Here is a 20,328-nt window from a genome sequence, read left to right as displayed (position 1 = left end):
CGGGGTGGCTGACAGGACTATGAGCATCAATAGCCGGCGTTCGAACTACCCTTCTAAAAAATTAAAGATGACAAAAAAGAAAGTGAAAAAGATATGTAATGGAATCATGAGAGGGGAAGGGATCGGAGGAGCTGTCGAACAACAAGCTGCAGGGAAGAGCGTGAATTAGAAAGCTAGGAGTACTGATTGGGGAGATATTATTATAAGCTAGGGAGGGAGACGCGTAATTCTACATACAATTGTGAGGTGCATAAATGCTGTGTAATCGTTTTGAAAAAGAATGGGGTCTACTATTAAAAAATTAATTTTTTTCATGTGAGTCTCATGTTTTATTCACTTTTTTCAAAGCGATTACGTGACAATTGCCCAATTCATGATTGCAAATATATTTTCTCTTATAATGATATATAATGCTATGGCATTGTATAATTATTCTTAGCAAATTTATATAATCATGGATTATTTAACATGAATTAGAATCTTCATGACATGATATATAATAGTTTCATGAGATCGATCGTTTGCTTTTAAACCTCTCTTCAATATAATTTTCACAACTATTTTTTGGTACAACTTTTACGTATGATCATCAGCACATGAACTATATATATAAATATTATATATGAACATGAAATGAAGATATTGTTTACGAGGAAAAAGGAGATCGTATGTCCTTAATTCTAAATTAAGCTTAAATGTATTGTATAAAATATTAATTGCAAGCAAGCAAGCCATGATCTTGATCATAAACTGTTTTGACCAAATCTAACAAATTGGTAGCCATAGTACGTACTACTTGCATGATCATGATCTGTATAATAACGAGTACTGCAATTCACGGTATTGCATGCAGTACTCCAACAAAAGCTAGCTTAATTTTCTTAATTTAGCCATTCCCAAGTCGTGGCCAGTCGTTATCAGATAACACCATCTTTGAGCTTTGCCAAGACCTCAAATTAAACCACCCATCACACGTTGCCGAATACTACTGAAATGCTCTCCCCTAGATGTGCCGTACGAGGGCAATGTGCCTCCATTTTGATGATCCCCAGAACCATACTTCTGCACCACTAGAACAGAGGAATTTAAGGCAAAGCTCGACGACACTAATACATCCCCAATTGCCCCTAGCTCCGGATTCTCGCTCCATTCTGATAGCCCCAACGTTAGCGGTGACATCGTTTCTGTCCCTTTTCCCACTATATATAAATCATAACTATTATCCATTGCACTTATGGCGGACACCGTCTCCTCCCCATTGTTCACGATCTTTTCTATATACATTACTGACTTCTTGTCTACCGTCTTGAGCCTAAACTCATTTATATAGTTCTCGTCAATCGTTGTTTGTCTCTCCTCACCTTCACTGATATTTGTTTCCGACTCCATTTTCACTACGTTCTTGCCTGGAAGGAACCGCACCACTGTCAGGCTTATTCGGGGGTCCCCCACCATTCTACATGCATAAGCTAGTGCCTCGAGGTCGTCAGGGCCACCAATGAAGAGCATGGCAAAGTGGCACATAACAATATCATTAGGCCCGCCGGAACGCACAGCTCCCGCTAATCCACGATCGACAAAGAGTCCCACGGAACACGGTGCATGAGCCAAAACGTTAAGATTTATGGCTCTATAATCGGCATTCTCGTCCTCCATTCGCCCATCAACTGTGAGGTGCTTGTGAAACGGGAGGAGAATCAACGCAACCCGCTTATCCTCGGCCAAGCTACAAATATCTTCGTGCATTGTACCATACGGTGACATGGCGGTGAGCGGTTGGACGGTGACCAGGTGGTTGTCATTCTCAAACGCTTCAAAGGCATTGATGATGAGGTTAGAGTCGGCCTGGGCGCGGCTGGGGTTATGGGCAGTGGATCTGGGTGTAGAATGGACAATAAGCATGGCGGAGGAGCGGCCTGTGAGCTCAACGAGGTGAAGGGCGAAGACGGTCATAGGAGATAGTCTGGTGGGATGGGAGACGTCAAGGAGGCTGACCATACCCGATACATTTCGCGTTGTATGGACACAAGAGAGGACTCGGAGTTCCGTGTCAGGATTTGATCTCTGTACAGTTCTGAGCCCATAAATATTCGGACCCTTTGATATGGGCCTATAGACGAAAGACATGATTGGCGTCACGGCACTCGTCATTACTAGGATTGCAACCACCATCACAGCGTAGTACTGGTCGTTCAAAATCTGGATGGCAAAGCTGGCGAGTCATGATATCCATAAAGAAAGTGTTGAACAGGCACTAAATTAACTTTACTTTCAAAGTATTGCAAACAAAAAAGACGAATTTCAGCACAAAAATTTATACTAATAACACGAAAAAACTCCTTGGACCTTGACACACCCATAAGATAAATAGAAAAGAATCATTAGTAGCTAGTACCTTTTTGTCCCACCCAACATTAAGGATAACGAGGGACAATATGCCTTTGGTATTCATAAGTAATCCAAGAGCCACACCATCTCGAAGTCGCATATCAAAGAAAAAGCAAACAATCAGAGAGCTCAAAATCTTAGCCATGCAAGCGAAGCATATCACAAGAAGCACCAAGAACCATGATGAGCTATCTGCAATCTTAGTGAAATCAATTCTCATCCCACAACTCGCAAAGAAAATCGGCAACATTATCCCCGGAACAAAACAATCTAGCCTATCTAAAAGCTCTTCCACCAAATCGCCTTTTGGAATGCTAAGCCCAAACACAAAAGCTCCCACAATAGAGTGTGCACCAATTGCATCGGTGATGCATCCGCAGATAATTGCCCCGATGAGCATAAAACATGGATAGTACTCATTGTAGTGTTCCTTGTCTGAACTGTGGTGGTGAATTATCCTTTCAATGGTAGGACGGACCACGTACAAGCATATTAATGTGAAGAAAATTATGGCAATTATCGAGTACGGAGCAGTTTTGAGGCTGACTCCTACTGGTACCAAGACTGCAATAAAAACCCAAGCATACATGTCGTTGAGCATTGCCACAGACATGGCGATTCTCCCTATATCTGAGTGGAGGAGCTTGAGGTCTGCCAGAATTCGTGTGAGCACCGGGAAGCCAGTGATGGTGAGTGCGACTGCCCAGAACATGCAACCCTCGGTTGTTGCGGGATTGTGTGCGCACTTTTGCAGTAGAAAAAACAGGCCTATTCCTATCCCCATTGGGATTAGAATTCCTGTCACAGCGATACCCATTATTTTTTTTCCCACTCGCAAGAACGCGGAAACTTCGATTTCTAAACCGGTGAGGAATACATAGAAAAGAAGGCTCAAGTCTGCCATTGTCTCAATGAGCATGATCCCTCTTGCTGGAAAAATGCTTTGGAAGAACTTGAATCTCCCGAGTGCTGATGGACCTACGATACAACCAGCCTATATAAAATGAAGAGATCATGTTCTTGTTGTTAGTTCCTGTTAGATGCATGCAAAAAATGTTTGATCATGTCCTTCGAGTGATCTTGTTATATACGAAAAAGATCATCTTATTTGCACAATAGTTATATATGATATCAAGGGATATATTCTGCACAAGTAGATAGCACTCTAGTTCAAAAAATCAATTGGTGTTAGAAATTAGATGCATATATTCAAGTTCTAATTTATGGCATTTGAATATTTCTGCAAGCTTGTTTTAAGAAAGATCGCAGAGAGCGATATTGCATCATGTGCAGTACTACATGACTTGCCAACATATATATTAATGTACTTACCACAATCTCGGCAATGAGAAACGGCTGGTGGAGGGGTTTGAAGACTGTGAAGAGTAGGCGAGTGATTAAAAGAATAACGAAAAGCTGGGAGACGAATATAGGGAGAGATTTGAAGGGGGGGCTTTCAGCTGATCGCCAGACGAAGCCATTGGTGGCGGATATTAATACATGATGATCATAACATAATAAAGTTTCATTTATGTTTCTCTCAGACATTTTAATAATTAGTTAGCAAATTCCTCCACCATATATATGCAGACAATCCCGTACGTGCAGTACTTGATCTTCTTAGCCAATAGACATGAGCACTACGGCCCCCACCTTGATAGCTAGCTGTGACACTCTTTTTTTGCTGGGAAAATGTAGTAAATCATGAAATGAATAATAGAATATATGTTAGAGCAGCAAGAGAGGAGGAAATAGCTAGGAAGACATCGATCATTTTCGTACATACGTACATGGGGATCGAAGTACTCGAAATTGGTTATCCGTTTATAAGTACTCTATTTAATTGAGTGGCATCTCTTTGTTTTGCGGTTTTGATTCCTGCATGCATATATATTGATGGTCCAGATGGATTTTCTTTTCTTTTTCGTTTCGTTTGTTAGCATTGTTACAATATATATAGCAAAGAAAGAATTAATTCCCAGCTAGCACGTACGGTTACGTGCACACCCATCATGCATGTCATGAAACCAGCTTGAACGTAAATCTTATAATTAATTTGGAGTTGAGCTAATTTGATATATATCTTTATAAATTATATACTCGAATCAGTGTGGTACGTATTAAATAGAATTGAAAAATACTTAATTAATTACAAATACTCGAATTAACGTCGATCATCATGCAGTAATGCATGTACGTACGTTTGAATGGTTTTGCCAAGGTTAATATATCAAATGCTTATAAGTTGTTTCAAAATCAAATGCATGTATTGGGAATTAATTATGATGTTTGAATACGGATTTTAATTAGATTTTAATTTTTTATAAGAAGTTAGTATCATGAATTAAAGTTATTCTTTTAATTCTTTTATTCATCTTTGTATCACATGCATGTTTTTTATTTCTTCATATACTAGAATAAATACCAGTCACCGTACACAGATGTAAATAACAATATTTTACATAATATTTCAGCCCTTTATTCTTTTCTTCCAAAAGTTTCTCTGTCTCGATTTTTGGTCTGCTAGAGTTTCATCCCTCGTCGTGCTATGTTTTAGCCCATTTGTATTCTGCTAAGGTTTACATTTTACAATAGTTAAGTACTTAAAAAATACGCCTAGTACATGCACATTCGATCCACGATCGTGATGCAATAACGTCGTTTGAATGTGTATGTATTACATGCATGAATTGTATAGACTATAGAGTTACATTTGAAGACATGGGTTTAATATTTTTTACGTACGTACATTAACTACTTAGCTTGCGATCGAAAAAGACCTATTATATTTGTGAACTTTTTTAATTATTTAGTTATTGCAAAAACAATGTTTGCGATGATTAGTGGATTATGTTATATATATATATATATATATTCATTTTACTTGTACGTAACATTATTACATGATCATGATGGTTAAACAATATTTTCATATATATACATGATCTGCACCGTGATCAATTAATGTACGTATTAGCTAATTATGTAGTAATTGCAAGGTTAACATTATATATATAATAAAAAGGAAAAACATATACATTTAAAGAAAAATAAATACTTGCAAGAGAGGGAGAAAAATAAATAAATAATTTTCCAATACATTAGAAAGCAAAGTACGTACACAATGGTTGAAAACTAAAGCGCACAGAAATAATTAGATCAGGAGTAATTTGGAACTGATCAAAACTAACGTTCAAACGTCAACTACGTACCTACCATCTAAACCATATTTAACTGAGTAATGCTAGGTGCAAGTTTCAAGTGTTTTATAAAATATGTGGGTCCCATCTTTTTTATGATAAGATCTATCTTTTTATAAAAAGTTTACACAAAACTTGTACATTTAAAACTTGCAGTATATATCATTGATTCATTTCTTTCTCTTAATTACGTATGGACACTTAAAACATTAAAATTGTAAAATTTTACGAATTCGCACTTGAATATGGTGACGAAACTCCTAACTATTACAAAAATATTTTTTTATGATGGTTGAACTGTAAATCGTCCCAAATACATTCTTGTGATGGAGTTATATATTGTGATGATTGTTGGCAAATTTGGGTGATAATTTGTTTTTATACCACAAATTAATATATTTCACGACGGTTTTCAATTTTTTGTAACGTACAGCTTTGTTTCGTATCATGTCATAAATGTGCAGATTCTGCCAACCAAGCATTAACTTAATCGAAATGTATATTTCGTGGTATTTAATTTCCCATCTCTGCCTTTTATTCTTTTAATTCTTTGATTTATTGCCATTATTGCCTTATGCACTTAAAGTTGTACACTAGGATGTTGGTTGTAACTATCCTTATTTAGACTTTTGTATTGCAATACATATATAGAAGAAATAATATAAGCATGTTTTGGTCATTGAAAGCCAAAATAAGTTTTTACCGATGCCCTTTAAATCATTGACACAACAAAATCAGAAAAAAAAAGTTTAAATTTATTTATTTTTATAAAAATCAAAATATATCATAATTAAGAGGAATGCTATAGATTTATAAAAAGACCTCACAAAATAAAATTTACAATCTGATGTGATTAAAAGTAATACATTTTTATTTTTAAATTGAATAAACCTATACAATATAATGTATCGCTATAAATTACATTAATTTATAAATCTTACTTTTCTAAAATCTCACATTTCTCATATGACAAGACTGATGGAAGTCAAGGTTTTTTGAATCAGATGGCATAAGGTTTGATCTCCAAATGTTCGAACCAAGTTTGAATCCCCTACCCCTGTAAAAAAAAAAAAAAAAAAAAAAAAAAAAAAAAAAAAAAAAAAAAAAAAAAAAAAAAGAAGAAGAAGAAGAAGAAGAAAGACCAATGGAAACTAATATGATTTTCTCCAGAGTTATTCTACTTGTAAGTCATTGTGTAAAGCACATTATGCATGTTGTTATTATGATAAGAATTGATTTATAAGAGATTTAAATTTTCAACTTCTTTTGTAAATTAAATCTATTAAAAGTCTCCTCTCTGGGTCCTCTCAAAGAGAATAGAGATAGTGTAAAAAGTTTTTACGTGAGTCTCTGTCTTGAGTGGGGGAGGTTAGTTTTTTTGTTTTATTATTGGCATGCAAGGAATCGAAGAGAAGCGGGGCCTGTTACGTCTCACAATGGAAGAGGATACACCAATAGAACTGGAAGGGGAAGTAGTGGCCGAGGTACAACGAAAAGGAGAAAGGTGTTTGATTAGTAAAGTTTGCTCTAAGTGAATGATAGGAAAGGCTGTTCTAGAGACTACTATGTCAAAGATTTGGATGTTGAGCAAGCAGGCGACTTTTCAGGAAGTGGGATAAAATGTTTTTATTATACACTTTGCAACTCATGCTGATAAGCAAAGGATAAAGGGGGAAGGCCATGGTTTTTTGACAATGCTCTGTTTATCATTAATTCGTTCAATGGTTTTACTCAACCAAAGAGAATGAAGTTCAGTCCAATTACACAATATGCCATTAGTGGGAATGAACAGAGAATGTGGTGAAAGAATTGGGAACTCAATTGGACTTGTGGAGGATGTGGATGTGGGTTGGGGCACGTTTTTAAGAGTGATAATTATGCTCGATATTACTAAACCACTTGCTAGAGGAAGATCTATTTCGATAAATGGTTCGAAGGTTTGGATTCCGGTGAAGAATGAGAAACTGTCGAGATTCTGTTTCAAGTGTGGCCGAATTATTCATGACATTATGGGTTGTAAGTCATTGAATTCCCAAACTTCTGAGGCTACTCAGTTTGGCCCATGGCTCCAAGCAGATATAGGTTTTAAACGAAGGTTAGATTATTACAAGTGGGAACGATGGAATTGGTGAACATTGAGGTTATTAGTGGAACACAGAGGTTGACAGTGGAGAGGAGGGGCCTGAGCAGCAACAGAGACAAATGCCAGATATGGAAGGTGATACAGAAGGTGGAAGTGCCAAAAAATCAAGAGGAGAGGATCGGCAATATACTTTCTGTAAGGAAACAATGCTGATTGAGGAGACCAGTATGGAAATTCCTTAGTTTGGAAAAAAGTTAAAAGAACGGGAAGATTTGAGGGAGTTATGTGAGGCTGGTTTTATGGAGAGAAATGAAGACGAAGTAATGGCAGGGATAGAAAAGGAAAGGGTAAGAATTGATAGTGGAGATCAGGAGGGTTTGACTATGGGAGGTCAATGTAATGATGGGCCTTTTCACAATGGGCCAACTAGTAGTGAGTTGAGGTTTTCTTTCCTTTCAGAGAGGCAAAATACAAGTGAGCCAGCGGAGGATCAGCAAAGTTGGGGCCGTGAGGCTACTCATGCTGTATTCAACCAACATCACCAGAAGAGTAGTATTTCCCAAGCACTTGGTAGTTGGAAGAAAAAAGCTCGAGCAGCAGGTATGATTTCTACTGTTACTCAAACTGAGATTGGAAGAAAGAAGGGATATGGGGAAGGGAGTGAGTTGATTGATGAAGTATGTGGTGTTAAAAAAAATACAGAAGTAGTAAAGGGAACGATGCTTTTTCTAAGTTAAAAAGGATCCAGTTGGAAGATGGTGATGTGAATTCAAACCAAACTATATTGGCAGGGGCTAATGCTCAGCCCTGCCAAACGCCATGAAACTCATGAATTGGAATTCCAGTAGGCTTGGAAACCCACAAGGAATTCGAGCTCTTCGTGACTTGGTCATGAAGAAAGGTCCTTAGGTTTTATTTTTACAAGAAACAAAATCGGTTGCTAGAAGAATGGAGTTTATTAAGGTGCAGTTGGGGTTTGAGAAGTGTTTGGCAGTGAATTGTGAAGGGAGGAGTGGAGGCATTGCATTATTATGGAAGAATAGCCTCAACTTGGAAGTGTTGAATTTTTTCAAGTTTCATGTACGCAGTTGTGTGAAAGAAGATGGAGATGAGAATGCCACTTGGTTGTTAACAAGAGTATATGACAATCCTAATACTACAAAAAGACATGAGATGCAGAGTCTTATAAGGTCTTTGAAGGGGTCTAATGAACAAGCCTGGTTAGTCTTTGGTTATTTCAATGAAATTTTAAGTACTAGGGAAAAAATAAGGGGGAGGCCTTGGCCTGAGAGGCAGATGCAGAAGTTTAGAAATGTGGTTGATGAGTGTGGTTTGCAAGATTTGGGTTTTTCAAGGGTCCCTTTCACCTAGTGTAATAGAAGAGACAGTGGCAACAACATAAGTGAAAGGCTGGACAGATTCTTTGCAAACTTAAGATGGAGATCCCTCTTTCCTATTTCTAATGTTATTCATGGTGTAGCTGCTCATTCAAACCATCTTCCTATTATGATAAATCTAGGTGGAGAGAAGGGTCACAAAAGAGGAATCAGACTTTTTAGATTCGAGGCAATGTGGGTAGAGTAAGATGATTGTGTAAGGGTGGTAAGGGAGGCATGGCAAGGGGCTGCAGGATCTAGAGGAATAAGCTCTGTGATGGGGAAGATCCAAAGGTGTAGTGAAAAACTCACCACGTGGAATAAGAACAGTTTTGGGTAGATTAAACAAAAGATACAGTCCTCTAGGTCTCTTTTGAAGAGTTTGTTAGATAAAGATCCTTAGTGTTTAAGGATTACAGAACAAAGAGAAGCTAGAGCTGAACTATAAAAGTGGCTAGAAAGGGAAGAGATAATATGAAGGCAGAGGTCAAAGGTTTTGTGGCTTAAGGAAGGGGACCTAAACACAAAATTCTTTCATCACAAGGCTTCTCAGAGGAGAAAAAAGAATTTATTGAAAATGATCTGAGATGAGGTTGGGAATTGGAGAGTAGAGGAAGCTAGAGACAATGTGATACTAGATTATTTTAAAAGGTTGTTTACTGCCTCAGATCAACATGGGGACATGGAATTTTTAGAAGGTATCAATGGAAGAATAACAGAAGAAATGAATGAGTCTCTAATACAAAGTTTCACAAAAGAGGAAGTATATATAGCTCTGCAGCAAATGAATTCAACAAAAGCACTTGGACCTGATGGTATGGCGCCTCTTTTCTTCCAAAAATACTAGGATATTGTTGGTAAGGATGTCATTGTTGCTGTGTTGGATGCTCTACACAGTGGTAAGTTTTCTAAAGATCTCAATCATACTTTCATTACTTTGATTCCTAAAATGAAAAAACCTGAGGTAGTGGCTGACTACAGACCTATTAGCTCATGTAATGTGCTTTATAAGTTGGTTCTTGTGAACAAACTCAAAATGATACTACCAAATATTATCTCTTCTTCACAAAGTGCATTTGTCCCGGGAAGACTTATAACTAATAATATTCTTGTGCCATATGAGTTGATACATTTTCTTAGACAAAAGAGATGGAAAAACTGGTTACATGAGTAAGACATATGATAGAGTGAAGTGAAGTTTTTTGGAAAAGGTAATGATAAAGCTGGGTTTTGATGAAAGGTGGGTGCAACTGATTATGTGGTGTGTGAGATTTGTTTCTTTTTCTATACTTGTTAATGTTGATCCAAAAGGCCCCATCTTTCCATCTAGAGGCTTAAGATAAGGGATCCCCTTATCTTTTTTTACTATGTACTAAGGGTCTGATGTCTCTTTTACAAAGAGCTGCTACTAATCATTCAGTGGAGGGGATAAGAATTTGTAGAGGGGCTCTAAAAATAAATCATCTTTTGTTTGCTTATGACAGTGTTTTTTTTTTGCAAGGCCAGTATGGAGGAAAATCAGAGGATTCAACAGCTGCTGGATACTTATGAAAAAGCATCTGGTCAGAAGGTGAATAGAGAGAAAATTGCAATGGTGTTCAGTAGAAATGTTGATATAAGGCGACATGAGGAATTTTGGGGTGTGCAAAATCTTCAGCAGTATGACAAATATTTGGGATTGCCTCCAGTGGTTGGCAAGGCCAATAATGCTGTTTTTTCTGATCTAAAGCATAAAGTTTGGAGGAAGGTGTAAAGTTGGAAGGAAAAGTTATTATCCCAATGGGGAAGAGAAGTTCTTATCAAAGCAGTGGCTATGTCTATTTCTACTTACACCATGAGCTGTTTTATGTTGCCTGGAAATTTTTGCTCAGATCTGAAAAATATGATGGCTAAGTTTTGGCGGGGTCAAAGAAACGATGAAAATAAAGTTTGTTAGGTTAGCTGGAGTAAGATGTGTGAACCAAAAGTAGCAGGAGGTATGTGGTTCAAGATTTTAAGGACTTTCAATATGGCTATGCTAGCCAAGCAAGGGTGGAGGGTTATGAATAATGAGTCTAGTTTGCTACATAAGGTTCTTAAAGCTAAATATTTTCCCACTATAGATTTCAAAAATGCTCAACTAGGTTCAATACCATCTTATACTTGGTGTGGAATATGGGAATCAAAGAGGTTATTATTGCAAGGTTGTCGGTGTTGAGTTGGCAATGGTAGATCTATTAATGTAAGGATTGACAAGTGGATACTAGATTATAGCTTCCCTCAAGCATGGGAGAATCAGCAAAATGATCAACTTATAGGTGTGAAAGTAGCAAGCTTGATTGATCAAACTACCCAAGGATGGGATGTGGAGAAAGTTAGTAGTATGTTAGCCCCAAGAGCAACAACTACAATACTGAAAATTGTGATGGTACCAGGAGTCAGAGATGATAGATTGCTATGGGATCATGAGAGAAATGGTTAATACAGTGTGAAGAGTGGTTATCGATTGTTCCATTTACTTGGTAAGTCCCCACATGAAGGTGAGAGCTCAAATGTTACAGATCAAAAATTCTTTTGGGAAGAAACTTTGGCAACTTAAACTACCAAGTAGGGTGAAGGTTTTTGCTTGGAGGGCTTGTAAGGATAGGTTGCCAACTTTGAAAAATTCGAGTAAGAGAAAGATTCTTTTGGAGACTAAATGCAAGCTTTGTGGTGAGGGTGTAGAAGATGTGGGCCATGCCCTTTACTACTACTCTTCAATAAGGGATTGCTGGTTCCATCAAGCTAAAATGCTTGCCACCAGAGGTTTGTAGAGCAGATTTCGTGGAGGTAGTCAGGAAAGTAATGAGAACTGGCAACAAAGAAGACTTGGAAAAATTCTTTCTAATTGCATGGGAATTATGGAATAGAAGAAATCAGAGAGTTTATAAAGATAAAGTTTTATCCCCTGAGCATGTAGTGGAACATGCTTTATCTCTATACAAAGGGTACAAAGAGGCTAGAGGGAAACTAGTGAAGCAGATTGAGAAGCAGTGTAGGTGGTCTCGTCCAACTGCAGGCAGTGTGAAACTGAATGTAGATGAGGCAATGTTTATGGATAAGACAGATGTGAGAATTATTCTTAGAGATTCACAAGGTGAGGTCCCCATGGCTGCTAGGGGTGTAACCGGTCCGGTCCGGTCCGGTTTTGGACAAAATCTAGAACCGAACCGGTATGTACCGGTTTTTCATTTTTCAAAACCGATTACGCCCCGGCTACCCTCCTACCCTCCTAAATCGGTACATCCGGTTTCCGGTCCGGTCCGGTCTGATTTTTCGATTTTTTTAAAATGTAAAAAATATATAATAAATTATTACTTCTTATAATAAAATGTTATGAATAATTTAATATATATATATATATATATTACGTTTAAAGCATATGATCAATTAAATTTTCATCTTTAAGATTAAACTTTTATTTTATAAATTATAATAAAATTATCTTATATATAATTATATTAATAACATATGATCAAAAAAATTACAAATGTTCATATTTAAGATTAACATTTTATGTTATAATTTATAAATTATAATATGAAATTATTTCATATATGATATATAATTATATATTATATATAAAAATTTAATATGTAATTATATATTATATTTAAAACTTATATATAAAAATATTTTGTATTATATATAAAATTAATTTTTATATATGTATTTTTTTCAACCGGTCCGGTTCGGTCCGTTCTGGTTCCGGAAACTACGGAACCGAAACCGGACCGGTTCCGGCCGGTTTTCATAATATAGGAACCGGTTCCAGACCGGACCGGTTCAAAACCGGACCAACCGGTTCGGTCCGATGTTCCGATTTTTCAGTTTAAATTTACACCGCTAATGGCTGCTAGTAAAAAGGAATTGGAAGTGAAGGATCCTACTGAGATTGAACTTTTGGCCATCTTGAGAGGTATACAACTTTGTGTGCCTATGGGATTGAAGGAACTGGTTATTGAGAGTGATTCTCTACTCATGGTTACTGAGTTGAAACATGAACAAGTGTCTTTTGCTTTTTTGGACAATATAATAGCAGAGATCAAATAATTGATGAAGAAATTCCAGAGCTGCAATGTGTAGCATGTTGGAAGGTTGGACAATGAAGCAGCCCATCCAATGTTTTGAATACCGTACCGAATGTCGTACCGGTCAAGACACTGGAACGAAATATTTCGGTACCGATAGCGTTTCGTGTACCGTTTCGGGATAGTCGATATATGAATAAATTATATATATAAATATATGTATATAAATTATATTTCAAAATAATAGTCTATATATGAATAAATTATATATAAATATATATATATAAAATATAAATAGTTTAGTCTGAATTGGGGGTCAAAAAATGAGCTTGTAGTGTGAAAAAATGAAAAAAAAATTAAGACCGAAATATCGGCCGGTACAGGCCGAAATATTGGCCGGTACAGCCTGTACGAAATATATATAGTACCTGTACCGGCCCAATGGCCGATACGGCAAATACCGACCGTACCGATAGGTACGGTACGGTATTAATAACAGTGTGCCCATCGGCTAGCTAGACAAGCTTGGTATGTTAAAGACCTGTTGGTTTGGTGGAACTCATATCCAGATTGTATTTCACAAATCATTTGGTCTAAATAATTTTTGTAATGTTGATTTCCTGATCAATAAAGGATGTCTTTCTATGAAAAAAAATAAATAAATAATAATAATAATAATAATCTTCCTCTATCAATAGTATAAAAAAAGTATATTTTAAACATTATCTTGTAAATATAATTTTTCATTTTATAAAGAAAAACTTTAAGGAGAAGCCACTGTAGTGGGTGCAGTTACTGTACACCCTACGTGGTATAAGTCAAATGACGAAAACACCTTATAATATTTATCTCTCAAATTTAAAATTAATATAGACTGAAAGAGTTGATGAGAGAGAGACACCAACTGTGAGAGAGAGAGCGGAGATGAGAGAGAGCATGAGGGATGAGAGAGAGACCGAGATGAGAGAGAGAGCTGATGAGAGAGAGAGAGTGACGATGAGAGAGCTCGAGATGAGCGAGAGAGCTCGAGATGAGCGAGAGAACTCGAGATGAGAGAGAGAAACGATGAGAGATGATGGGATGAATGAGAGAGACGAGAGAAGCCGTCTGGTAAAAAAAAAAAATATATATATATATATATATATAGACTAAAAGTATTCATATAGTGAATGTATTATGTGAACCCACTAAATGCTATGTATCGGCTCTCTTTTATAAAAAAAAAAAAGTGATAGGTCGGCGAGACTTGGGAAACTAAACAGTAAACAAGACGAAAAATATATTCTCGGATACATCATAGGCTTCCGACGATCTTATCTGCTCCCTCCAACTACAGGCTCACCCAGCGACACAGAGCGATGCATTCCTCGGTCTGCATGCCCATTTCACCATCGTCCCACCCACTTTTGAAACCCAACCACAATCCTTTTCTGGGAGACTGTCTTTCTTCGAGACCATGTCTACGTCTGAGAAGAAGAGCCTCTGTAACTACCAGAGCACTTCTATCGACCGCCAAAGAAGCAGTCTTGAGGGATTTTCAAGAACGCAGAGCTCTCAAAGTAAATCAAATCCACTTCCTTTTTCTGTCATTATTTTTGTCATTTTCCTATGCCTCGATGCTGGAGGGAAGTAATAATTTGTTGCTTTTCTATGTTCTTTTCTTTTCTTTTTTTCCCCTTCTGTTTTGTTGAACTTGGGAAAGTATTCTTTTATTTCAACTGCTCCTAATAAAACTATCTGGTTTAGTTAAGCTAAATTTCCTAACTTTTTGAAATATAACATTCAAATTTTATTTTTCGGTTATTTATTTATTGTTTCTAGTTCTCTCTGCAATCATACTTAAGGAATAGATTGGACGCTATTGTTCAAAGTCCCTTCTCCATCCTAAAACTTAAACTCAATCTTTTTATTATAGTTTTACCTTTCCTCAATTTTTTTTTTCCAACTTTAAAATTGTCTGCTTAATGTGCCAGAGAAGAAGCTAAGTTCAGAACTGCTTTCCAGATGAAACTGCGATGTAACTTTTGAGATTATGTTGTTGTGCATATTCTGTTCTTTTTTGGATGAATTTATGGATTTAATGAGGAAGCGGTTGAAACGTGAGAATTACGTACCAAATTCAACAAATTGATAGTCAGATACTCGTTAAAATATTAACGATAATAATAAAGTCAAACTAACAGCTGGAATAGCTTGTTTGATTACAGCGCGTGTCTGCTAACGACAAGTCCAGGGTTCAAGCCCTCTTTTTAGTGCTCATTTGATGTTTTCTTTTTTCAATTTTATAAAATTCATCTATCTGAATATGTGTATATATATATATAATATATATGCTTCATACAATCCATCTATTTGAGCGACTTTTAATTTGATGGCCAATGGCTGCTTCATGTTTATATGATTTTGTACTTTACAGATTATCTCAGGATTGCAGAATTTCAATAGAGACAATGTGGCTTTGGTTGTGACAGCTGCGGAGAAGGTTTGTTTGATGTTACTGTCTAGGTTATCCTGAGTTACATATTTGAGATTGAAATAAGTTGAACATCAATGCCACTAGCCCAATTAATGGAACGTGTTATAAATAATTGCTTTCACTTTCTTTTGGCAGTTCATATAGTTGTATTGTAAACTATTTGCATGCATTTTGTGAGGTCTACATTATGAAGTTGGCACATAAATTTTAGTTAGTCCTAATTTTCTTCAGAATTTAGGTTTTATGCAATACTGTAAGAACTAAATCATAGTTTTATTCAAATTTTCTATGAATGGATCAATGGAAGAAATTGATATGTAAGCCACATTACTGGCCATTGTAGTACAAGCTTGTAATTCCCTTCAGTATTTTCTTACTCATTACAAGCAATATTTGGTGAATATATTTTTCAATAGTTGATTCTTTACTTGATCCATAGAAGTGCTTTGTGCAAATGTGCTTCAACTTTAGTGGTTTCAAGCATCAACATTTTATTTTGCTTCTCAAGTATTTTGGAATTTTCCTTGTGTTTCAGTTTCTTTTCTCAAAGGTGCCTACCTCTGAAACTTATAAGTTATGTTATCATGTCATCATACATCTAGGGGGGAGCAACGCATGTGGATATAGCTTGTGACCCAGAATTAGTGAAGCTTGCCATCAGTTTAACTTCTCTTCCGGTAAATTCATACCTTCAAAAAGCAGTCTTGATTACTCACTTCAAAATTTTACGTCAAGGGAAACATGCAAAAGATTCTAATTATTTCCTGTCCTCTCATATATTTTATGTCATTGAAATGGATCTTGATAAACAACAATTTTAGGTAAATAATAAGAGAAATAGGGGCAGGCTATAAATGAAAACAGAACCATAGTGAAGAAGACCAGTGCTTCATATGATGTCTTTAGGCTTCAAATTCACTGTCGGTGTATAAGATGACTCAATATCTTATCTGCAGCCTTTCGAAATGAAGAGTCTTAATTTTTTTCTTGAGAAGAGGCTAATTCAGTTAAACATGTTGAAACGTTTTCTTTATATGAGTTGAAGATATCTCTCCCCCTTGCAGGTTTGTGTTTCTTCTGTGGATCCATCAGCATTTCCAGCTGCCGTTGAAGCCGGGGCACTAATGGTTTGACAACAAACTTGTCATTTTAGTCCTGCATTTAAGCCATAAGCTTGAATCCCTTGACATGGTGCCCCTTACTGGTGTGAAAAATTTAGAAGAAAACCACAAAGCACTTTGCTAAGTTTTAATTATAAAACTAATGGTGTTTACAGGTTGAGATTGGGAACTATGATTCATTCTATGAGATGGGTGTGGTTTTCTCTCCAGAGAAGGTATAGTTTATTAATTCTCCATGAATAAATATAGAAGTAAAGCCTCATTTGATAGTATGTCTGCAGTGTGTCTATCAATTTGCTACTGTAAATAGATAGAGATTGGGGAAACTTAAACAAGAAAAAACTAGACAAGACTTTTATCTCAAAACTGCGAATGGATAAATTGAAATATACCATTTCTCTCAACATATATAAGTCGTTCATACACATGGAGGTGTGCTCCTGTAGAGCTCCTGTAGAGAGGGTGACTGTAGAATTTTAATGTAAATACACTGGAAAATGTTTTTTTAGCATGTGGCCCAATTACACTGTATGAGGCTTTATGCAGGAGTTATAAGAATGAACTCCATGACTCTGCATTTGCTTTCCTGCTGAATATTTTTTTGCAGATATTGAATCTAACAAAGGAGACCAAGAGTATTCTTCCATCTGTCACCTTATCAGTAACCGTGCCTCACACACTAAGCCTACCCGATCAGGTTACAAGGAGCAGCTAAAACAACGTTCCATTTCTCAACCATATATTTGATTTAATCTTAGTATCTGAATAACCAACAGGTCAAGCTCGCGGAGATGCTGGAACAGGAAGGTGTTGACATCATTCAAACTGAAGGAGGGAAATCTTCTAATCCTTCGAAACCTGGTGTTCTCGGTTTGATTGAGAAGGTAACACAAAAGAATCTTGTAGTAATGCCTATTACCATACAGCACCTTTCCTCAGAAAAAATGGCATTATATATGCAAAATATCATAAGCATTTGCCCACAAAATGTGCTACACTGTTAGTGCTGTACTGAATTCAGATTTGGAGAATGTACACTTGAAAGTGTCAGAATTGAAAAATGGTTCGGTGAACAGCATAATACATCTTCTACTTTCGGAAACTCTAGTTAGGTACTTCTCATGTATACTCCGTACTTGGGCTTTGCCTACTTTTAATGAATAAAACTTCTTGATTACCTATAAAAAAAAATCATGGCAGTTCTTGGATCTAAATTGTCCGTCTGTATCATCAACAGACATCGAATGTCGAGCCTGCTCCACATACTTCCTGCCTTAAGCCTTAGTACATGCACAATGCCCTCAAAACATACTGTTGGCTGCAGGGTCTAAACTTTTATCTGTGCTCAAATTAAAACTTAATTGGTTGTCTATCAGGTGTTTTTTTATCCTACTCTGTAGAGACTTTTTTACAATTATGCACAGAAGCAGCTTTGCATGAGTGATTGAATGAGTCCTTCAGTGTGACTAAGATGTCTGTAATGACAGTGAAGACTAATGCTTCTAAAGGCATAAAACTAATAGGTTGAAATGTAAATTGAAAAGAGTGACCTAGGTTTAATTTCATGGTAATCTTTTGTGCTAACTAAGAATTTGCTTGGATATTGGTAATTACAGGCCACACCAACATTAGCAGCTGCATATTCAATTTCACGGGCTGTCAAGATTCCTGTCATGTGTTCATCTGGACTGAGTTCAGTTACAGCGCCAATGGCCATCACAGCCGGAGCTGCTGGTGTGGTATGTAACACGCATCATTCTTTTCTCTCGAAAATTGTAATACCCATGTCACAATATTTTGATATCGCAACTCACTTGCCTGTACAGGATCTCATTCATGTCAACATTTTAAGACTGCTGTTTCACTCTTTTTAATGAGATCACTAACATGCTATGATGTTTAAAATACAGGGTGTGGGTTCAGCAGTGAACAAGCTTAATGACGTGGTTGCAATGATTGCAGAGGTCAGAAGTATCACCAATTCATTAGGGGCATCAGCTGGTAGACACAGCACATCTGAAGAGAGAGCTTTAAGACAGTAATTCACAGATTTTCGTGTTCCTTAAGCGAATAAAATGGCTTGGAATGGTCTTTGTTACCTCCGGCACATATTCCTATTATTTCCCTTCCTCTAGAATAGTAAGTGCAATGGTGCCATTTTCTCTTTGTTTTTCTTTTTCCCATAATCTCATATGAAGTGATTCAACATCTTTTATTACTAGAAGCATATAGAGCCGCATACTCTGATAAAGAGTCACATTCATAATGAAAGTACTTCTGTTTCTGTTTGCAACTTTGACAAAACTCAACTTGCAATATAAGTTTAAAAGTAAATTCTCTTATAAATCAAATTCTATCGTATCAGTAGTAATAGTATGAAATGTATGTCCTTCGTATCGACTTATAAATATAATTTTTTAACCAAAATTCTCCAGCCATGATACACTAATAAGGTGTTTTGGTTTTATATGTCATTTGTCATTTGGGAGAGAATCAATAGATTTTTTTTCGGGAGCGATTCATCCTTTCCAAACGCAGCATACAACTCTCCGGTGTATTACACTCTCTAAGTGTGCTTGTTTCCCTCCTTTCTTACCATGTCAAGTCTTTGTGAAATAACTCTGATGAGAAGAAAAAAGAAGGCGTTAAGAGGACCATCCTTGCCCAACCTTAGACACTAAGATATTTTTTCAAATCAAACCTACTACTACGACCCCCTTAGTCACTACGAACACCCCCAATCAGTGTAATGAGATATGTTTATTTATCAGAGTTATTTATCAACCAAGCATTCTTCTTATGGCTAGATCCTATCTCTTGGTCCCTACAAAAAGGAAAAATGATTTCAACTTCTTCCTTTCGGAAAGAGAGGATTAGGAAAATCTTATTGATTGTAACTTTCTCCATACCTCTGGAAAAAGCATGAAAAAAAAAAAGCTCGAATGGTATGATCCCTCCGTCACCCCAGAATGAAAGGGGTGATCTCGAAGTTCTCATTACAAAGGGTGTCAAGGTATTCTCAGATATTCTGAGAATATCTTACTACTATTCATAATTTTATTTACTTTTCACTTACTTTTTATTATTATTCACTATTATTTAATATTTTTTTATTACTTTTTTACTACTCACTACAAGAAAACTACTTATTTATGGCTAGTTAATTCCAGTAAAATGACTATTTACAGACAAAATGAGTCTTTTTTGGTCATAAATGGTCTTGTCGCCGCAATTAAATGGTCACAAAAGCCCATTTTTCTTAATAATATATAAAAACCGTTGTAGATTTCAAGTTAACATAGTGTCCACCAAATAATATATAAAAACCTCCTTTTTTTTATTTAAGAAAAATACCAAAGCCCTTTGAGCCCCAAGTATTATCTTCCTCTTTTATTTTTGGACTTGTATGTGGTTAGAATTGAATTATGGCCATAAATGGCATGAATAAATTATGATTGTTTAATGTCTCCCAATCACAAACCTTTCTTGAAACCACACGGATTGTGCGCCATCCTACTGGGATAACAAAGTGAAAAATGATAATTATCATTCCATTATACAACCATTTTCTACAATTATGAACAGAAATTATATATATATATTTCAAAATTCTACATTTTCTTTAAATGAAAATG

The 20,328-nt window shown here is 36.3% G+C and overlaps 2 protein-coding genes across 2 annotated transcripts; one reads left to right on the top strand and one right to left on the bottom strand.

Moving 5' to 3' along the window:
• Positions 1–951: 951 nt before the first annotated feature.
• LOC121265691 (cation/H(+) antiporter 15-like) lies at positions 952–3,292 on the bottom strand. The gene is made up of 2 exons (XM_041169379.1): positions 2,396–3,292; positions 952–2,199 (listed from the first exon to the last, which is right to left on the bottom strand). Exons 1-2 carry the CDS (start codon positions 3,290–3,292, stop codon positions 952–954), a joined length of 2,145 nt encoding a protein of 714 aa, XP_041025313.1.
• Positions 3,293–14,352: 11,060 nt separating this feature from the next.
• Positions 14,353–18,859, top strand: LOC121266208 (uncharacterized protein ycf23-like). The gene is made up of 9 exons (XM_041169979.1): positions 14,353–14,655; positions 15,513–15,578; positions 16,175–16,249; positions 16,637–16,699; positions 16,849–16,908; positions 17,301–17,390; positions 17,470–17,577; positions 18,310–18,432; positions 18,604–18,859. Exons 1-9 carry the CDS (start codon positions 14,455–14,457, stop codon positions 18,733–18,735), a joined length of 918 nt encoding a protein of 305 aa, XP_041025913.1. The 5' UTR covers positions 14,353–14,454; the 3' UTR covers positions 18,736–18,859.
• The last annotated feature ends 1,469 nt before the right edge of the window (positions 18,860–20,328 follow it).

The sequence above is a fragment of the Juglans microcarpa x Juglans regia genome, chromosome 5D, assembly GCF_004785595.1.
Source record: "Juglans microcarpa x Juglans regia isolate MS1-56 chromosome 5D, Jm3101_v1.0, whole genome shotgun sequence".
NCBI lineage: Eukaryota > Viridiplantae > Streptophyta > Magnoliopsida > Fagales > Juglandaceae > Juglans > Juglans microcarpa x Juglans regia.
This window is presented reverse-complemented; position numbering and strand designations above follow the sequence as displayed.

What these genes read in the sequence shown, in the direction of transcription:
- LOC121265691 (XM_041169379.1), bottom strand. Translation starts at nt 3,292, where the DNA reads ATGGCAGACTTGAGCCTTCTTTTCTATGTATTCCTCACCGGTTTAGAA. An exon ending in ATGTTGGGTGGGACAAAAAG is followed by an intron (nt 2,200 to 2,395) that starts GTACTAGCTACT and finishes TTTGCCATCCAG; the next exon opens with ATTTTGAACGACCAGTACTA.
- LOC121266208 (XM_041169979.1), top strand. Translation starts at nt 14,455, where the DNA reads ATGCATTCCTCGGTCTGCATGCCCATTTCACCATCGTCCCACCCACTT. An exon ending in TCAGTTTAACTTCTCTTCCG is followed by an intron (nt 16,250 to 16,636) that starts GTAAATTCATAC and finishes TCCCCCTTGCAG; the next exon opens with GTTTGTGTTTCTTCTGTGGA. An exon ending in TGGTTTTCTCTCCAGAGAAG is followed by an intron (nt 16,909 to 17,300) that starts GTATAGTTTATT and finishes ATTTTTTTGCAG; the next exon opens with ATATTGAATCTAACAAAGGA.